The 20121-nt window shown below is 40.5% G+C and overlaps 1 protein-coding gene across 2 annotated transcripts in view; it reads right to left on the bottom strand.

Annotated features, from left to right (window-relative positions):
* The window catches only part of LOC126187544 (mitochondrial DNA helicase), a 53121-nt gene that overhangs the window by 17145 nt on the left and 15855 nt on the right, over positions 1-20121 (bottom strand). For both annotated transcript variants that reach the window (XM_049928692.1, XM_049928691.1), the window contains exons 2-3: positions 11593-11831; positions 11220-11502 (exon numbers count right to left, since the gene is read on the bottom strand). In XM_049928692.1, the coding sequence (XP_049784649.1) occupies positions 11220-11502; positions 11593-11784 (475 nt within the window). In that variant the 5' untranslated portion in view covers positions 11785-11831. The remainder of the gene's footprint in view (positions 1-11219; positions 11503-11592; positions 11832-20121) is intronic.

Here is a 20121-nt window from a genome sequence, read left to right as displayed (position 1 = left end):
TCAAAAGTTATCAACAGCTACTAATAATACTTTAAAAGGGAAGGAGGCCACTCACCAAAAAGTAGAAGCATTGAGTCACTGACAGGCAACCACAAAACAGAAAGAAGCCTGCCTATGCACCTTTGTGGAGCCTGCTGGACACACTATGCTAGTGCTGCATTTCAGCAGGTTGGCTACTTCGGGGGAGGGAGGGGTTGTGTTGGGTAGGGTGGGTAGAGGGAGAGAGAGGGGGGGGGGGGGGGGGACCAACGTGAGGGGTTGGGGTAGGTGGCTAGTGGTTCGGCGGAAGGCAGCCAGTTTGATGGTGTGAATGGGGGAGGAAGGGGTGTCACGTGTATGGGCTAGGCATGTGATGCAAGGATGCTGGTACCGGTGGGAAGCGAGTACGCCTCAATGTCCAGTGACCCACTACCCCCACACATTCCACCCAACCGTTTCCCCTTCCTTCACAACATCACCCCTTTCAATTCACATCCCCATGTCACCATCATGAAACTTTTTCTTAGTCACCCTCATGAAACTTTTTCATATGTTAACCTCCCCCTTGGCAGTCTCCTCCCGAAGATCTGAATGAGGATCTACTCCAGAATCTTTTGCCAATGGAGAGATCATGTTTTTGGTGTAGTCTCGGCCTAGATATAGTGAGGTCAGTGAAGTGCCTTTCACGTATACATGCCAACACTGCATGTTGATGATGAAGAGACAGAGAGAGTATATGAGGATTTTGTTTTTGTTGTTGTCTTCAGTCCTGAGACTGGTTTGATGCAGCTGTCCATGCTACCCTATCCTGTGCAAGCTTCTTCATCTCCCAGTACTTACTGCAACCCACATCCTTCTGAATCTGCTTAGTGTATTCATCTCTTGGGTCTCCCTCTACGATTTTTACCCTCCACGCTGCCCTCCAATGCTAAATTTGTGATCCCTTGATGCCTCAGAACATGTCCTACTAACCGGTCCCTTCTTTTTGTCAAGTTGTGCCACATACTCCTCTTCTCCCCAACTCTATTCAATACCTCCTCATTAGTTATGTGATCTACCCATCTAATTTTCAGCATTCTTCTGTAGCACCACATTTCAAAAGCTTGTATTCTCTTCTTGTCCAAACTATTTATCGTCCATGTTTCACTTCCATACATGGCTACACTCTATACAAATACTTTCAGAAACGACTTCCTCACACTTAAATCTATACTCGATGTTAACAAATTTCTCTTCTTCAGAAACGCTTTCCTTGCCATTGCCAGTCTACATTTTATATCCTCTCTACTTCGACCATCATCAGTTATTTTGCACCCCAAATAGCAAAACTCCTTTACTACTTTAAGTGTCTCATTTCCTAATCTAATTCCCTCAGCATCACCCGACTTAATTCGACTACATTCCATTATCCTCATTTTGCTTTTGTTGATGTTCATCTTATATCCTCCTTTCAAGACACTGTCCATTCCGTTCAACAGCTCTTCCAAGTCCTTTGCTGTCTCTGACAGAATTACAATGTCATCGGCGAACCTCAACGTTTTTATTTCTTCTCCATGGATTTTAATACCTACTCCAAATTTTTCTTTTGTTTTCTTTACTGCTTGCTCAATATACAGATTGAATGACATCGGAGAGAGGCTACAACCCTGTCTCACTCCCTTCCCAACCACTGCTTCCCTTTCATGCCCCTTGACTCTTATAACTGCCATCTGGCTTCTGTACAAATTGTAAATAGCTTTTTGCTCCCTGTACTTTACCCCTGCCACCTTTAGAATTTGAAAGAGAGTATTCCAGTCAACACTGTCAAAAGCTTTCTCTAAGTCTACAAATGCCAGAAATGTAGGTTTGCCTTTCCTTAACCTATTTTCTAAGATAAGTCGTAGGGTCAATATTGTCTCACATGTTCCAACATTTCTGCAGAATCCAAACTGATCTTCGCCGAGGTCGGCTTCTACCAGTTTTTCCATTCGTCTGTAAAGAATTTGCGTTAGTATTTTGCAGCTATGACTTATTAAACTGATAGTTTGGTAATTTTCACATCTGTAAACACCTGCTTTCTTTGGGATTGGAATTATTATATTCTTCTTGAAGTCTGAGGGTATTTCGCCTGTCTCATACATCTTGCTCACCAGATGGTAGAGTTTTGTCAGGACTGGCTCTCCCAAGGCCGTCAGTAGTTCTAATGGAATGTTGTCTACTCCTGGGGCCTTGTTGCGACTCAGGTCTTTCAGTGCTCTGTCAAACTCTTCACGCAGTATCGTATCTCCCATTTCATCTTCATCTACATCCTCTTCCATTTCCATAATATTGTCCTCAAGTACATCGCCCTTGTACAGACCCTCTATATACTCCTTCCACCTTTCCGCTTTCCCTTCTTTGCTTAGAACTGGGTTTCCATCTGAGCTCTTGATATTCATACAAGTGGTTCCCTTTTCTCCAAAGGTCTCTTTAATTTTCCTCTAGGCAGTATCTATCTTATCCCTAGTGAGATAAGCCTCTACATCCTTACATTTGTCCTCTAGCCATCCCTGCTTAGCCATTTTGCACTTCCTGTCGATCTCATTTTTGAGACGTTTGTATTCCTTTTTGCCTGCTTCATTTACTGCATTTTTATATTTTCTCCTTTCATCAATTAAATTCAATATTTCTTCTGTTACCCAAGGATTTCTACTACCCCTCATCTTTTTACCTACTTTATCCTCTGCTGCCTTCACTACTTCATCCCTCAGAGCTACTCATTCTTCTTCTACTGTATTTCTTTCCCCCATTCCTGTCAATTGTTCCCTTATGCTCTCCCTGAAACTCTGTACAACCTCTGGTTTAGTCAGTTAATCCATGTCCCATCTCCTTAAATTCCCACCTTTTTGCAGTTTCTTCAGTTTTAATCTACAGTTCATAACCAATACATTGTGGTCAGAGTCCACATCTGCCCCTGGAAATGTCTTACAACTTAAAACCTGGTTCCTAAATCTCTGTCTTACCATTATATAATCTATCTGATACCTTCTAGTATCTCCAGGATTCTTCCATGTATACAACCTTCTTTTATTAGGTTATTAAACATGTAATTCAGTACATAAAGGGAGACAAAAATCTAACAGTCATGGGGAATCGGACTGTGCTTGTAGGGGAAGGAGTAGAAGAAAGGGTTATGGGGGAATATGGGCTTGATACTAGGAATGAGAGAGGAGAAATACTAATTGAGTTCTGCAATGAATTTTAGCTAGTAATACTCTGTTCAAGAATGGTGTCAAAGAGGGCAGAAGTGCGGACAGAGGTTCAAGGCACTATATTGTCCTTGGGGTGGAAAACTGCCCCTAAAGGTGAAAGAATCAGCAATGATCAACAGGATGAGGATGTAGAAGGCAATGGAAACCACCTTCCTATTGACAATAAACCACACTCCCATTATACCATTTTCTGCTTCTGCTGATATTACCCTATACTCACATGACCAGAAATCCTTGTCTTCTTTCCATTTGCTGTTTGTGGAATGAGGGGGACTCCTTATGCTGGAAACAAAGCCAGCAATTTTTCTTTCTTTTTTTGTATACCTGTCAAGAGCTCAGAACTGATCCCACCTTAAATAAATGTGAAGGTATACCTGACAATAAAAAGCTTTTGCTTTTCTCCTTCATCTCATAATCAGTGCCACACAAAGAAGTAAAAAAAAAAGTACAACTTTGGGGTGATTTCAGCAGCCACTGCGATCCTACTGAGATTTGTTAACAATACTGGTCACAGACTTTAGGTTTCTGAGTGTTAGACAGCTGATAAGAGCACTGTGTAAAGTTACATATGGACTTAATTTAAATTGTTAGATAACATCAAGGACTCTATTTCCCACGGCTTCACTCGCGTACTAGTTTGACACATGTATTACACTCATCTCCTACTCCCCCTATCTGTTTCACCCTCTTCCTCCTCCATCTCTGTCCACCCCCCCCCCCTCTCTCTCTCATCTCCTGCACACCATTCTCTCTGTCTCCCTATCTCCTCCTCCTCCTCCTCCTCCTCCTCCTCCACCTCCACCTCCTCATCTTCTCTGTGCCCATCTACCGGAGAAGACCATATCTGTGACCATATCTTTCTCCTTACTTCCTCGGCCCATATCCTCCTCCCCTCTCTCTGCCCAGCTACTCCTTCCCCCTTTTTCCTGCCCGCCCACTCCCCCATTATAACTTCCACGTGCCTCATGCATCTCCCCTTCTTCCTCTCTTTCTACCTGCCACCTCTGCCCCACTCTTGTCCCTCCCATCCTCACCCTTCTCTCTGTCCATCTCCACTGCCCCTCTCTCTTGTGTAACTTTCTTTATCGAGCAGATTTTGCCTGTATGTGATGTTGCTTGAAGCACTCAGGTAGACATTTTACATTATTCACATCACCAGCTGGTCTCTCTCCTAACTCATTTGCCTGTACTGTATGTGTCTTTCTCAGAACAAACAATGCTGTATCTTGAAGCATACTTTTAGCTTGTTAACAATGGGACATGAGTGAGGAAATGGCTTGCAGTTAGCCTGTGTGCTAGAATACTGCTTTTCATTTTTGATAAAATCTCCAACTGCAGTCTTGAGAATTAGTTTTCTCAGCTTCAGTATAAATGTATTGGTTCGTTTGAGAGACACAGGCCTAAATTTCTTGAAGAGCAAGTATGAACTATCACAAACACATGAAAAAAAACCTCCTTCCACCATTCCGCTGTTTACTGTTGAAAATACCGTAATAGTCGGTCACCAACTGATCTCCATGGTCAACAACATTTTTATTTTTATTATAATCAAGTATGAGGTCAGGCTTCCACTTTTCTACCATTGCAGCTTTTTTTGCTTTTGTGATACTACTTGTCAAGCTGTGTTTTGTAGACAGGTCAAACGCATCCCTAGTCTTTGTCCAGTGAAGTGCTACCACAAATTTTTTTCTCTTGGATATCATTTGACCTCCTCTTAGTTTATCTTGTTTAAATTCCTGTGGCAGCCCTCTACTATTCCTCATCACTGTGCCAATAACACAGATGCACTTATCAAACAATCTTTCAAATAATTTTGTGCTAGTATAAAGCTGGTCCACATATGATGTTTGACCCTAATGTAGATAATTTTTGCAAGAATAACAGACTACTGAATTTGCACTATCATCTTTTTCCCCTACACTGTTATACACTTTATGGTTCATAACACAGCCTGTTGCAAAATCACTTAGAATGAAAAGCTTTATACAGTACCTGTTTGGCTAATTCTTCATACATACTCTAAATTGAATTCTTCCTATAAAAGGACATAAACCTTTTACAACCATTAGATTCTTGTCAGGAAAAAAAAAACCACCCTTGCTTTACACCACAAAGCTGTCATAATAAGGCCGAATTTTGTGCGAAGAATCATGGCTTGATTGCCCCATGTATGTAATCATAATTGTTATTTACATGCAGCATAAAGTAAAATGACGTAAATCTGTCTTTCTTCATGTTTTTTGTGTAGAAAGATAAATCAAACATTAGCTCATTGCTTCAACAGCATGTATTTGGTTTGTGCACAAGGCACATGGGAATAATTATAGCAAAAAAGTGATCTTGTTTAGCTTCATGACAAACCAACTGGCCCAAAGCAATCTGCCTACACAATTTAGAAATCATTCACCTGCATAATGGTTTGTTTAAATTTTTATGTTTCTTTTAATGACATTCCCATCAATAAACAGGCTCCAACAGTCAAATTCAGTGATTTCAGCATCCAAAAATGCCAAAACAATCCGTAAACCTTCAAAGACAGGTAATTGGTGTTAATCATCATCAATACCCAGGCAATGATGTTGCTTTAAGACTCTTGCCATTGTGTTCTGCCTCATTGAATGGGATCTTAATAGTCTTCTAATTCATCTGATAGCTCATTTCCATTTTTGGGACACCCTACCCACTTATATAGCCCTGCAAAACAGATTGGTAAAGTTACAGCACTAAAGCCACACAACACAGATTTGTGCAGGACAGCCTATTCAGCAGGGACTGAAAAAATGTGTTTGCTGGTATCTTCACTCATATTTGGGCTAGGATGTTATAAACCCCACAGTGCTGATACTTGTGAACTTTGCTGTTCGTGTGGCAAATTTGGTTGGGCTTTTCCCAGAACTTCGCTCATGTTCATGTTTGAGACACACAGTGCACACATTTTTGCCTCCCCCTCTCTGCCCATCTCCTCTCACTGTACATCTCCTCCTCCCATCACTATCCACCACCTCCTCCCTATCTCTGTCAGTCAATCTTCTCCTTCGCCTGTTCTGTCTAGCTCATCCTCCCCTTCCCCACTACCCATCTCCTCCCTCCCCCCTTTCTCTGCTCAGCCATGCCCATCCGCAGGTGCAGCCCCTGCAAAGCATACTGACACTACCCCCACAACAGGCCCCCATCACTTTCTCTGTGTCTATATTCCTATGGGTTTCTATCTCCCTCCCTCTCCGTGTCCATCTCCTCCTTCCCCTTTTCTCTGACCACCTCATCCTGCCCCTTTTCTCACTATCCATCTCCCACATCTCTCTGCTCAGCTGTGCCTATCTACAAATGCAAGTCAATAAATCAGACCATACAACTACCACACAACACACCAATCATGCACAGTAGCCCAAATGTTGGCAGCTGGAAAACTGCTGTTTCCCATTACATATAGGCTTCCCTGCAAAGCAAGTTGATCAGGTAGGGCTGTACTAACCAAAACACACATCATGCAGGGCTGTTTACATGTCGGATAAACCGTTCCTTGCCCGACGTGTATGCTGCCCTGCAAGGCAGGTCGATGAGGCAGGCTGATAATATTCCCAAAGAACAAGCCTCTCTTGTCTGGCACCCTAAATGTTTCCACTTCTAATGGATAGGATGTTACAAACCAAACAGTACTGATACTTGAATAGTTTGTTGTTTGTGTGACAAATGTTTCTGAAATCGATACAGGTGTTTGGGAGGAGAGCCCAGATATGCATACACACACTCTGCTTTATATATGTGCTACTCTTCTCTACCCATTTACTCCTCACTCAGCTCTGACCCACCTCCTCCTCGACCCCTCCTCTGCTCATCTCTTCATCCTTCATCCCTGTCCATCTCCCCCCCTCTCTGCCCTCCGCCCATCCATTCTGCCTCCCTCTCTGTCCATCTATTCTTCCCCTTCTTTCTGGCCATGTCCTCTTCCCTCCCCTCTCTGTCCATGTGCTCTTCCCTCCCTCTCTCTCGACCTCCTCTTCCCTCCCCCCTCTGTCAATCTACTCCTCCTCCCCATCTCTCTCCCTCCAACTCCTCTTCCTCCCTGTCTCTCTGTCCATTTCGCCCTCTTCCAATTTCTCTATCCACCTCTTCCTGTCTTTTTCCTCTGCACCTCACTCTATTCATCTCCTCCTTCCCCCTTTCCCTACCAATCTCCTCCTCCTCATCTCTCCATCCCACTTCCTGCCGTATCTCTGTGTCCCTCCCTCCCATCTCCCATCCTGACAGCCTCTTGGCAGGGGCTGGAAAAAAAACATGTTTTGTCCTATTTCTGCCCCTATTGGGTCTAGGAGGTTATAAAGATATTAATGCTGATATTTTTTAAGCTTGCTGTTTGTGTGCCAAATTTGGTTGAAATTGATACAGGCGTTTGGGACGAGATGAGGGATGGACCAACATACCGACAGACATACATAAATACATACATATGATCTGCTCTATATACATATAGGCATTTCCCAGTGGCTTCGCTCACACACATGTATTTCACATACATGGACCACAACTTCTCCACCAACCTGTCTTTGTACATTTCCTCCTCTTCCACCAATGTACCCCTCCCATCCCCTCTATCTGTCCACCTCCTCCTGCTCCCCCCCTCTCCCCTTCCATATCCTTTGCCCCCTTCTCCCAATCCAGTACCTTCTCCTCCCCTTCCCTATTCATCTCTTCCTGCCTCCTCTCTCTGTCCACCCATCTTAACCACCCTCGAGTCATGGTTATCTATGTGTGTAGGCCCTGCAAAATAGGCTGATAATGCAGGTGATATTGCAACTACAATTCACTTGTGTAGTACAGCCTACACAATGGGGCTGCAAAACCAATTCTTGCCCGACAGATAGGCTGCCCTGCAAAGCAGGCCGATAAGGGAGACCAATATTATTCACACACAACACACCTGTCATGCAGGGAGCCTATATGACAGGGGCTGCAAAAACACTTTTGTGCTCATAGCTCCACTCCTACTGGAGCAAGGGATCACACAGCCAACAGTGCTTATATTCATGGAATGTGGTGTCTGTGTGCCAAATTTGACTGAAATCAAACATGGGGACTGGGAGGAGATCCCCCCCCCCCCCCCCCCCACACACACACACACACACATACATACATACATACATACATACATACATACAAGTCTTCAGCCTCTTTTCCTTCTCACACATCAATGTATTTACTTGTCAGGTGGTGAGCAGTTTTTACTTGTGTTACACTATATAAGGCAGATAAAGAGCCTTCATGTTGTTTACTATTGATTCCTTGCCTTACCCAAAGCCAACACGAAGAATGAAAAAACTGCAGGCTAGTGACAGCAAACAATAGCAAGTTTCCTATTTGTGTTTACAGTGTTATGATACAGAAATAAGAGCGTTAAAGAAAGTACGTGAAAATGAAGAAGTTAAATGAAGTTGATTTCAAAATCTAAACACAATCATATTAATTTATGTAATAAAAGTTATGGAGACAGTCTTGAAGTATTCAATTTGCTGTAAATCTTTATTATCTACAGCTTCTAGCTTTTCAGCTAACAAAACCAAGTTTAGTTAGTAGAATGCCAAATCGTCTATTTCCGTTACAACTTCTACGACTTGTAGAAGGGAATGAGTGTGTAATATTTTGAATTGGAACCCACATCCAAAAACACACCATTTCCATGCTGCATCCGTACGAAAACGTGTTTGCTAGGTAGGTTTGCAACAAGTTAGTCATGTTGAGGGGTGCTTATGACAGATTAGCTGATATCATTTGGCATATGTCCTCCCTCTCTGACCTGGTTTGAGTTTCATTCACGTGTCCGGGAGTGTCAGAGCAACATGTTTGAGTTACACATCTGCAGCACATACTGGAAAGATCCTTCTGAATGGCAAAGATAACTGTAATGGAAGAGCTGCTTGTCACCTTCATCAAGATGATTCTCCGTGATGTCCAACTCCACTGCATACCCTTTTTGTCACAATTATGCAATGGCTTCAAGAAAGTGTATCTTGACTGTCAGCAGGCATGACTGTGGTGCTCCAAAGAGACACAGCACACCCGAATTGGAAGAGGCCACACTGTGTCATGTTGAAGAGAATGCTTCAACAAGTACATGAGCAATTGTCCTTGCACCAGATGTTGCTACCAGTACTGTTCACAGACACGTGAATGAGGCCTGAACCAGGTGAGAGAGGTAAGATGTATGTCAAATAACACCAACCAATCTGACTTAAGACCTCCCCCCCCCCCCTCCCCATGAATACTCTGTGGCAAGCCTACCCAGCAAAAACATGTTTCCAAACAGCTGTAGCATTCCAGACTTGGATTTCTATTTAAAATATTGTGTATGCACTCCCCTCTACAAATCCTAGAAGTCATGAAAATGTCTGCTTGTGTCTGTGTATATGCGGATGGATATGTGTGTGTGTGCGCGAGTGTATACCCGTCCTTTTTTCCCCCTAAGGTAAGTCTTTCCGCTCCCGGGATTGGAATGACTCCTTACCCTCTCCCTTAAAACCCAAACCCTTTTGTCTTTCCCTCTCCTTCCCTCTTTCCCGTTGGTTGCGAAAGCTAGAATTTTGTGTGTATGTTTGTGTATGTTTGTGTGTCTATCGACCTGCCAGCGCTTTTGTTTGGTAAGTCTCATCATCTTTCTTTTTAGAAATATTTTTCCCACGTGGAATGTTTCCCTCTATTATATATATATATATAGACACAAGCAGACATATTTAAAGACAAAGAGTTTGGGCAGAGATGTCAGTCGAGGCCGAAGTGCAGAGGCAAAGATGTTGTTGAATGACAGGTGAGGTATGAGTGGCAGCAACTTGAAATTAGCGGAGATTGAGGCCTGGTGTGGCAGGTCAGTTGGTAGATCACGTGGGTGCCTACACTGTGATGCATTCTATGTTGGAATGACCAGCAACAAACTGTCCATTCGCATGAATGGACACAGGCAGACAGTGTTTGTTGGTAATGAGGATCACCCTGTGGCTAAACATGCCTTGGTGCACGGCCAGCACATCTTGGCGCAGTGTTACACCGTCCGGGTTATCTGGATACTTCCCACTAACACCAACCTATCCGAACTCCGGAGATGGGAACTTGCTCTTCAATATATCCTCTCTTCCCGTTATCCACCAGGCCTCAATCTCCGCTAATTTCAAGTTGCCGCCACTCATACCTCACCTGTCATTCAACAACATCTTTGCCTCTGCACTTCTGCCTCGACTGACATCTCTGCCCAAACTCTTTGTCTTTAAATATGTCTGCTTGTGTCTGTATATGTGTGGATGGATATGTGTGTGTGTGCGAGTGTATACCAGTCCCTTTTTCCCCCTAAGGTAAGTCTTTCCGCTCCCGGGACTGGAATGACTCCTTACCCTCTCCCTTAAAACCCACATCCTTTCGTCTTTCCCTCTCCTTCCCTCTTTCCTGATGAGGCAACAGTTTGTTGCGAAAGCTTGAATTTCGTGTGTATGTTTGTGTTCATTTGTGTGTCTGTCGACCTGCCAGCACTTTCATTTGGTAAGTCACATCATCTTTGTTTTTAGGTATATTTTTCCTACGTGGAATGTTTCCTTCTATTATAACCATATATGTCTGCTTGTGTCTGTGTATATGCGGATGGATATGTGTGTGTGTGCGAGTGTATACCCGTCCTTTTTTCCCCCTAAGGTAAGTCTTTCCGCTCCCGGGATTGGAATGACTCCTTACCCTCTCCCTTAAAACCCAAATCCTTTTGTCTTTCCCTCTCCTTCCCTCTTTCCTGACGAGGCAACCGTTGGTTGCGAAAGCTAGAATTTTGTGTGTATGTTTGTGTTTGTTTGTGTGTCTATCGACCTGCCAGCGCTTTTGTTTGGTAAGTCTCATCATCTTTCTTTTATATATATATATATATATATATATATATATATATATATATATATATATATATATATATATATATATATATATATATAAGATTAGTATTAATAATTATAAACATAACAAAGTGAGTAATAATTAGCAACTTACCATGTGGGAGACAAAGCACATGAAAGGCTGGCTTCTGAGAAAGCAGGACCAGAGCATCTAGTACTGAAGATACAATAACAGCTGTGTGATGTTTTGCACCTTTCGTGACCTGTGGATTAAGAAAGCCTCCACAACCACTATGTGGAATGGTTTCTTCACCAGTTCTCGTAAGTATTTTAATTCCTGCTATTTCTTCTTCAATACTGTGCAAAGGAAAATACAATTTTGAGGCCTCCAAGTCTATCCTTGCACCACATTGCAAAAGAACTGATAATGGAACATTCTGAAAAAATTATAATAACATGAAACCTCAGCATATGTGTTTTATAACACCACATATGCATAATGAAGCTTCATTCGTTACTTTACTTACATTTATGTCAAATAACCGTAATTCAGTGAGTAGCTGAGATTCTGGTACATCATGAAGAGCTGTTGTAGTATTTTCAAGATTCTTCCAGCACTGTTTCACTTTGTCATTTGAAATAGCGGTATGTTTTAAAATGTCATTTTCAGATTTCGAAAAAGACTTCTTCTTTTTGTGCTGCTGTATAACTTTCTCCATGATATCCCAAGTTCCAGCATGCTTACATTTATAGCAAACAAAATACCCTGAAAAACAACATAATTAAATTAGTCTCTATATTAGGATTATCTGCTTAATTCCCACCAAAACTGCAGGACTAACAGGAAAAACTGTAGGGCCTACGTCCTTGAGCTCTTGCATTCATACACAGTTCCATGAGATGACATAGGAAAATAAGGGAGCAGAAGAAAAGTCTACGAGAAATAGACAATGAAGATAAGGAAATGTTGGTTCAAATTCTTTAAAGAAAACATGTACGATGTGGGATATACTCATAATTAACAATGATATTGACAACTATGAAAAGATTGCATGGATGTTACCTTTTGTTGAATAATTATTATAACAAATTATTTACATGCAGCAAATTTCACTTTGAAACCCTTTAACTGATGTATTTTGCCAAACTTTTTTGTTGGCCAAATCAGAATGCATGTGTACCTAATATGTTCCAAAATTCTGCACATAAAAACTGGATTTTCCAGTGCTCATACCACAGGTGCTATTGATGATAAAAAGACATGGTCAACTGCTTTGAGCTTAGACTAGGGACTACTTGTATACCCTACAGAAGGATCATCTTAGTGTCACTATCCTACAGTACAGGCTCAAAGTACGAGTTCTATACTAGAGATGGGCAAAACTGTTCTTTTCAGAGATTGGATCAGAACTGTTCACTCCCTGAAATGAATTAGCTCTTTTTCATGACTCACCACTCATTTACAATAGAAAATAAATGGAAGGCACATTGCCCTTTAAACTTGGTTTATTCCAGTACTATACCTGTATTTTGATCTTATTTGATCCTATTTTGAAGTAACACAGATAATGAGTAAGAATTTTGTATTGTTTATTGAAATTTCCACGATATGACAAAGTTTTGGATTATTGATTTATTTTGCACTATCGTGGTTTTTTGGGTGATCGGAAAATGTTGTAACTTGAGATTTACATTAACAATATATTTGGCTATAATGTATTAAAATTTCATTAACCTCATACAAATACATCGCAAGCCATATATTTTTAAAGTGAACGTTTCCTTCCGAAGACGCCTAAAATCGCAAAATCCGTACCAGAATAAGAAAAAAAATATAAATTTAACTGTAAAATGAAAGTGCTGCATATAGCCTTACGCAGAATAAAACAAGGAAAATATTGGTGTATCACATTTTGCGATACGTTTATCGGTTCGCTCGTAATTAAAGCGTAAATTCGAGTGTCCATAATAAAAATCCTATAGTAAGAGGAGTCGTCAGGAACCTAATCTAATCAGTTTAAACAAAGAAAAATAAAATAAAAACAATTGATGTATACATAACATAATAATGTAATATACATAGCGGTATTACTACGAAGAACAATATCCAGTAGAGACGAACTCCGATGCAGAGGCGCTGAGTCGAGCAGGTCGAGCCGCGAGCTGTATTACTGCGTGAGCTGAGACCGCAGAGACCAGAGTGACACCTGAGTCGCTTTTCTCAACGCTCTGGCTAGAGTCGAGACGGTGGGGTGAGCGTTGAGCGGGCGAGTTCCGAGGGTGGGGGGGAGCGGTGAACTCACCCGCTCCGAGACAAATCGTCCGTTCCCTTGCGAGCAGGTTGTTGCAAGTAGTTCCTATGTTATCCGCTAGGTGGCTCTCTGTCCTGTTGCTCGCATCAACTGCCCAGAGGGCAGGACGTGCGACTGAAACGATCGCCGACAGAGTGCGATGCGAAGTTACGCTGCGCCAGACACTGCAGGCGGCAGACGACGCACAGAGACGGCACGGCATATGTGAAACACAAAATCCAATGGGGCACTGCACAATGCAGGCAGCCGAGGTAGAAGCAGGGCAGAGGCCGGCGCTGGCTGTGTTGTGTGGCGTGCACTGTGCTCTGACCAGCAGAGGCACTGCTGATATGCTCTCTCTCTCTCTCTCTCTCTCTCTCTCTCTCTCTCTCTGCCGTGGGAAACGTTTGGAGCTACCGTTCTTTTTTTCTGAATCACTGATTGTTCACTCCTTTGAAAGATGCAACTCTATGCATTAGTTCAAGAGCGGATCCCCCATCTCTATTCTATACACTTGCTCTTCCTTAGGCAAATTGACCAAATCAGTTGTTTCGTTTTGAGTTAGATGTGGCCTATGGTGTGCCTTTAGGGGCTTATTGAACCACCATTAACTGCAGCAAACTGCTCAAATTTTTGAAGCATATTCTCTAGGCATTTATCAAGAAACTCCCCAAAGACTTATTTTTTGGGTATCACAGCCTAGCAATGGATTCTGAGAAGGCTATGTTCAGCAAATGGCTGTAATTTTTTTAATGTGTTTCTAAGATCCCAATCTCAAGCAACCTTGAAAACTTTCTTCGTATCTTTATCAGTTTCTGAAATAAAGACATTCAAAATTACCTTACTTAAACATGTAAAATATGAATGTAAAATCCAGTGAGAGGCGAAAATGTCATTCATAATGTGACGTAGAAAGGAGAAATATGCTGGGAACTCCACACTGTAGTACTGAAACAAATGCAAAATTTTTGTCCACATAAAATCTGGTCCGAGGTGTAAAATTAGTTTTATAATATGTCAATTTCACAAAAGAAAACTATCAGAATTTTTACTGATCCATCAAGTTCTTTTCATATGAGGGACATGTCCTGCTGTAGCAAGGAAAAGAAAGGAACCAGCAGTAAGATGCTCCTATCAGAACACAAAAAAATGTTAATATTTTCATACTTATTTAAAAGTGGGGTACCAGCTGCTTCATTCTACATTCGCCAAAACCTTTCAAAATTTTCAAAAAAATTTTGGCATGCAAACATATTCACGCTTTTTATGCTTAAAGAGAAGAAGAGAGTGGCAGTGGCGAACACATGGAAAAGTAATATATACTGGAAGGTAGTAGACGATGATTAAATTATAGAAAGAGCAAAGGAGACAACAGTAGTATGAGAGAAAGATAGGGTCATAGTGACAGTGGAACTTAGTTGACAGTGACACAATGGTTCTAATGGTGCTAGGAAGAGACTGAAGGAGACAGTGGTGGGGGAGGGGGAGGGGTAGAATAAAGAGTGTGACGGTGACAGTGAGAAGAGATAGCAGCATTAGCAAGGAAAGAATGATATGTCAGAGTAAGAGAGAGCAATAGGGAGACAATAATAGTGAGAGGAGACTGTAGCAGTAGGTCAGAACAGAGGGGACTGTGGCTGTGACACGGAAGACAATGACAGAGACACAAAGAGATAATGACAACGAATCAGGCTGAATGAATGACTGAGAAGGGGCAACTCGGACTGGATGGTGTGTGAGCAGCTTACAGCAATTGACTAATGGATGTAAGAGTTACAGTTAGGAGAACTTGAGAGAGTCTGTGGTGAGTTGCATATTAAAAAAGTACGAATATCTTAGTGTGTCAAACTTTTTGGGGAAATTTTTAAAGGCACTGAGGGACTGGTACCCCATTTCTCAGTCAGAGTCTTTTAAATAAACAGAAATGTACTCACATTTTTTTAATTCTCTGATAGGAGCATTTTTGTGTTGGTTATCTATACTTGATGATTAGTATTACAAATGATATGAAACTGACCCATTGCTTAGTGATTCACATTCACATCTGTTTGAATGAGAGAAATTGCACTGGATGTTACCAGAACAGTATCTTTCATTGGATAATTAACAAAAATAAAACAATGGAACATAATTATAAAATAATAACCAAAATATATATGGTCAAGTGAGAATTATGTTACAGTCTTTAGGCAATGAACAGTACAATAAACCTGCATCACTTTGATGGAGTATGTTCTGCTACAAACTGCATGACTTGTGCAGGTTATTTTTGGTAACGACAGAGCTGCAACTGCCACAACAGTTTCAGAAAATGGACACTTGTTATAATTAACTCAGCAGATATGGCAAAAGCAAATAACTAATTAGAACAGAAAGGGACTGCAGATTGCAGTAATAATGTTAAGGCTACATCAGACAACCAAACATACCACATAACGGCAAACGCTGATGAGCTAGTTAGTTACTTTAATGTTCCACGTATCATCTGCACGATAAATGATGATGATGTAGAACAAATCATTTTATATTTACATCACAAACTGGAGCTGCTATAAGTTTAATATTGCAGTCTTGATATCGCCATTAGATTCAGTGTATTGGAGACAGTGACGACACTATGAAAAGGAAAGTTGCTACTCACTTACAGCAGAGATGCTGAGTCGCAGATAGTCGCAACAAAAAGACTGTCACAAATAAGCTTTCAGCCAGAAAGGCCTTTGTCAAAAATAGACGACAGACATGCGCACATACCCAAGCTTCAGTTGCCAGTGACTGCAGTCATGTATGTGTGGGTTGCGTTTGCATGAGTGTGTGCGCGCCTGTCTGTCGTCTAGTTTTGACAAAGGCCTTGCTGGCCGAAAGCTTGCTAGTGACAGTCTTTTTGCTGTACCTATCGGTGACTCAGCATCTCCGCTATATGGTGAGTAGCAGCTTTCCTTTTCCCGTCTAATATTGTTACATTCCATCCTGGATTTTCCATTGTTTGATAAGCATACTGACATACAGGGATCAGTCAGTAATCATAGTAGACATCATGTGATGAATGTAAGAGTTAAGTGTAACTGGTTTTAATTTCACCCTAAATTATGTGACTGAGAATGACACAAGCTGCAATGTTGATGGATGTGTCCTCTCATTATGGTGGAGACAATTTCACTGACTGAGGTGTACAAAACTCCTGACAAATAACTGTGTTGAATGCTACACAGAGCTAACAGAATTAGTTCAGGGACAGGTAGACATTAAATAAAGCCTTCAAGAATGTGGAACAAGCTATACATTAGAAGACAGAAGTAACCACTCAAGAAATTTCTGGAAAGTTTACTAACAAGAAAGTATGACTAATGCTGATATATTCACACTAATAATTTCTTCTTCTGACACTAGTACTTAAATACCTGCATTACAAAAATATTATGCCATAGGACAGGATTGAAATAAAGTACATAAACTATGCTAGCAATCCTACTAGCAGGTCAATGCAATGAGAGATTCCTATGTGCACGACAAGCAGAGCTGAGCTTTCTGTTTAACTTATTCACATGCTGGTGCCACCCCAATTTGTTATCCACCTGGATTCCTAAGGACCTCATACACAGAATTTTCATGAAATGTGTGTTCATTAATCTCCTTTCTCATTATCTGTAACTCATTTTCATTAATTTCAAAGTGAATATCTTGAGTCTTTTTAAAAGTGAGGGTTAAGTAGTTTGCCATGAAGTCACTGTAAGCCTGCTCCATTTTCCTCCGGTCTGTGTCTGGTATGGTTGAGTTCCTTTTTTCTTGTGTCATCAGCGAACACTATAGTTTTTGAAGAGCTTTTCAATGTCTTTGCTAAATTATTTTTGTAGGTCACACACCATATTTAATGATTTCTCCCTGTGGTATCTTTTGTTGATGTGGTCCTCATTTTTCTGTTATCAAGATATGTCTCTGTCCATGCAAGATGAATAGCAACACTTGTTTTTCTTGTAAAATTTTATGATTTGTACAATGAAAGACCTTGGAAAGATCAATAAAACGGTATTTTTTTTCTCATTTGCTTCCATCAGAACTCTGAGATCATATACCCATATCACATTCGGAAGGACGACGGTTCAATCCCGCGTCCGGCCATCCTGATTTAGGTTTCCCGTGATTTCCCTCACTCCAGGCAAATGCCGGGATGGTTCCTCCGAAAGGGCACGGCCAACTTCCTTCCCCATCCTTCCCTAATCCGATGAGACCGATGACCACGCTGTCTGGTCTCCTTCCCCAAACCAACCAACCAACCATATACCCATATGTCTGTACAGAACACTTTTCACAACCCAAGCTGAACTACTGTTAAGAGTTTACTGTCAGAAAAGTGGCTATATAAAATGTTACATGCTACCTTAAAAAATGAATGAGGGTGACAGGTCTATAATTAAAGAACACTCACTTATCTTATAAATGGGTGAATGGGTGTTGCCATTGCCTATTTCAGTGTATTTGGAAATTCACCTTGACTCATCAACTAATTACAAAGGTAATTCAAGGACAATGTTGTCAAATGCTGTGGTTGACATAACAGCATAACTAGAAGAGTTAATGCTTTTCAACAACCTAATTATTTTTAATGTTTTGAACATGGCTGTGATCAGCAACCATAATTAATTACAATGTCACAAATTTCCACCCAACTGGTTGCAAATATAATATAAAATTCTTTAATTAGTTTACAACACAAACTAGGGGGCACCTTCTTCAGAAGAAATTGCTACCACATGTGAGGTAACAGTTTCTTCTGAAGAAAGCACCCCTAGTTAACTAGTTAAAGAATTTTATATTCTATTTGCAGCCAGTTGGCTGGAATTTTGTGACATTCTAATTATTTTTATGATTTCTTTAATATCTGACATGCCAAAATTGATGTCTGCTGGAAGGATTTCTAGTGTCTGCCTAAGTAAATTTAACAGATCCGCTTTTGGTGATCCACTTTTCCACATTGTGTTTTCAGGTACTTTAAGAAAGAATTAATTCAATTTAGTGATAAATGATTTGAGTTTGACGTTGCCTGCCACACTGCTATTGTCATCATTGAGTTGAATATCATTTGCCTTGCCAATTTCATCCTTATACACACATTAATTGCATGACATTGCCCTTTTTTCACAGGGAATGGTTTTTGCTTTTTGGGTAACACAGTGAAGAATTTCACTCTATTGCTTATAGTGTGCCTTTATGTCCTAATAACAGCTAGTCCTCTGCATTAAACACAGCCAGATGTTGGCCATGATTTTTCTCAGCTTTCACTCTACCCTTTTGCTTCATTACAGATAAAAGATGAGGTGGTATCATGTTGCCTGTTATGCCCAAAAACACCTGTCTCACATGATTATCTAGCCCTCAGAGAGCCACATCATCCATATATAACCAACAGTGGAAAACAACGATCTAGACTGGGACAACGAAACTAAACTGCTTGGGCAGTGAATAGGTATACCTCTACAGAGAAATTAGGACTGGCTTTACCTATTTTGACAATCAAACCAATTATATTTCTGATGCTCCCATGTCTGACATCCAGATCTCAATTTTCCAAAGTTTCCTTAACACAGTTATGTGAAAGTGTCAAAGAACATAAAAAAATGTATTATCACTCACCACTTGATTGAAACTGTGTGAGTTAAAATGCACCAGAATTTGTATCTTCTCCTCTGGAAGACACTTTCCTTTCCCTTCATTTTGAACTGATTGTTGTATCTTTGACATTTTCTGTAGTTAATTAAGTAAGAGAAAGGTCATGGAAGCTCCTGTAGTTTCCACATATTCTCAGTCCACCTCGTATTCACTTGCTAATAGAAGTAAATTGATTCTTTCTGTTTATTTGACAGTATGGGCATTTGGTTGATATGACTAACATAAGCATAAGGAAAACCAGGCTTTTACATCTCATCAATGATGAATTTGTTAAAGATGAAATTTTGGTACTCAAATGAGAGTCCAGTGCCCAAACTACAGCACAACTCATTTTTTTGGAAGAATCAAGAAAAATATTTCACAGCTTCAACTGTGGAACTGATTTATCTTGGCTAAAATATTCATACATTATGAATAATAATAGACATCTTGCACCCTTATTTTAATTTTCAAAAGACATTTGTTTGTAAAGATTCCCAAAGGCAACATATCTAAAAATTCTGTGTTCTCAGTGCTCTCACCAGATATCAATGTTGTTAAGATCTAGTTCTTATTCTTTTTTTCCAAATACACAATATCTATAATTACAGTTTTCTGGAATTTTACACATATCTTTCAGCTTTCAAAAATTTATTACAAGTGTAACACTTTTTTCACGTAATGAAGCAATTACTGACACATCAGATAATACATAATATCATAGGTTTCTTAGGTGCACCTCTCCCCCATTCAAAAACTTTTTTCTGCTGTATAAAGCTGAAAACTTTTGTTTTTTGTAATTCAAAAGCATTTCTCCCCTAACTAAAAGTGTTCTCATATTTGTTTTAAACATTTTAAAATCTTTCCAGAAAGTTGGAAATTAGTAACTGATTGCAGTATTACCTTCACTTCAATTCTGGCATTTCCTTTGATTATATTCTTCAGGCTCAATATCAATGTATCAGAAAACTGATACTAGCTCAGTATATGATGTATCAGCATCTTTCCATACAAATGAAGTAACCACATTCTCTATCACAGTTTATGAGTACCAACATTAATAAGAGTGGAAGTTTTTAATGAACTTCTACATCTACACTCTGCAAACAATCATAAGGTGCA

Source organism: Schistocerca cancellata, chromosome 5 (genome assembly GCF_023864275.1).
Source record: "Schistocerca cancellata isolate TAMUIC-IGC-003103 chromosome 5, iqSchCanc2.1, whole genome shotgun sequence".
Taxonomy (NCBI): Eukaryota; Metazoa; Arthropoda; class Insecta; order Orthoptera; family Acrididae; genus Schistocerca; species Schistocerca cancellata.
The sequence above is the reverse complement of the archived record's forward strand: the minus strand, read 5'-3'. Positions and strand labels throughout refer to the sequence as shown.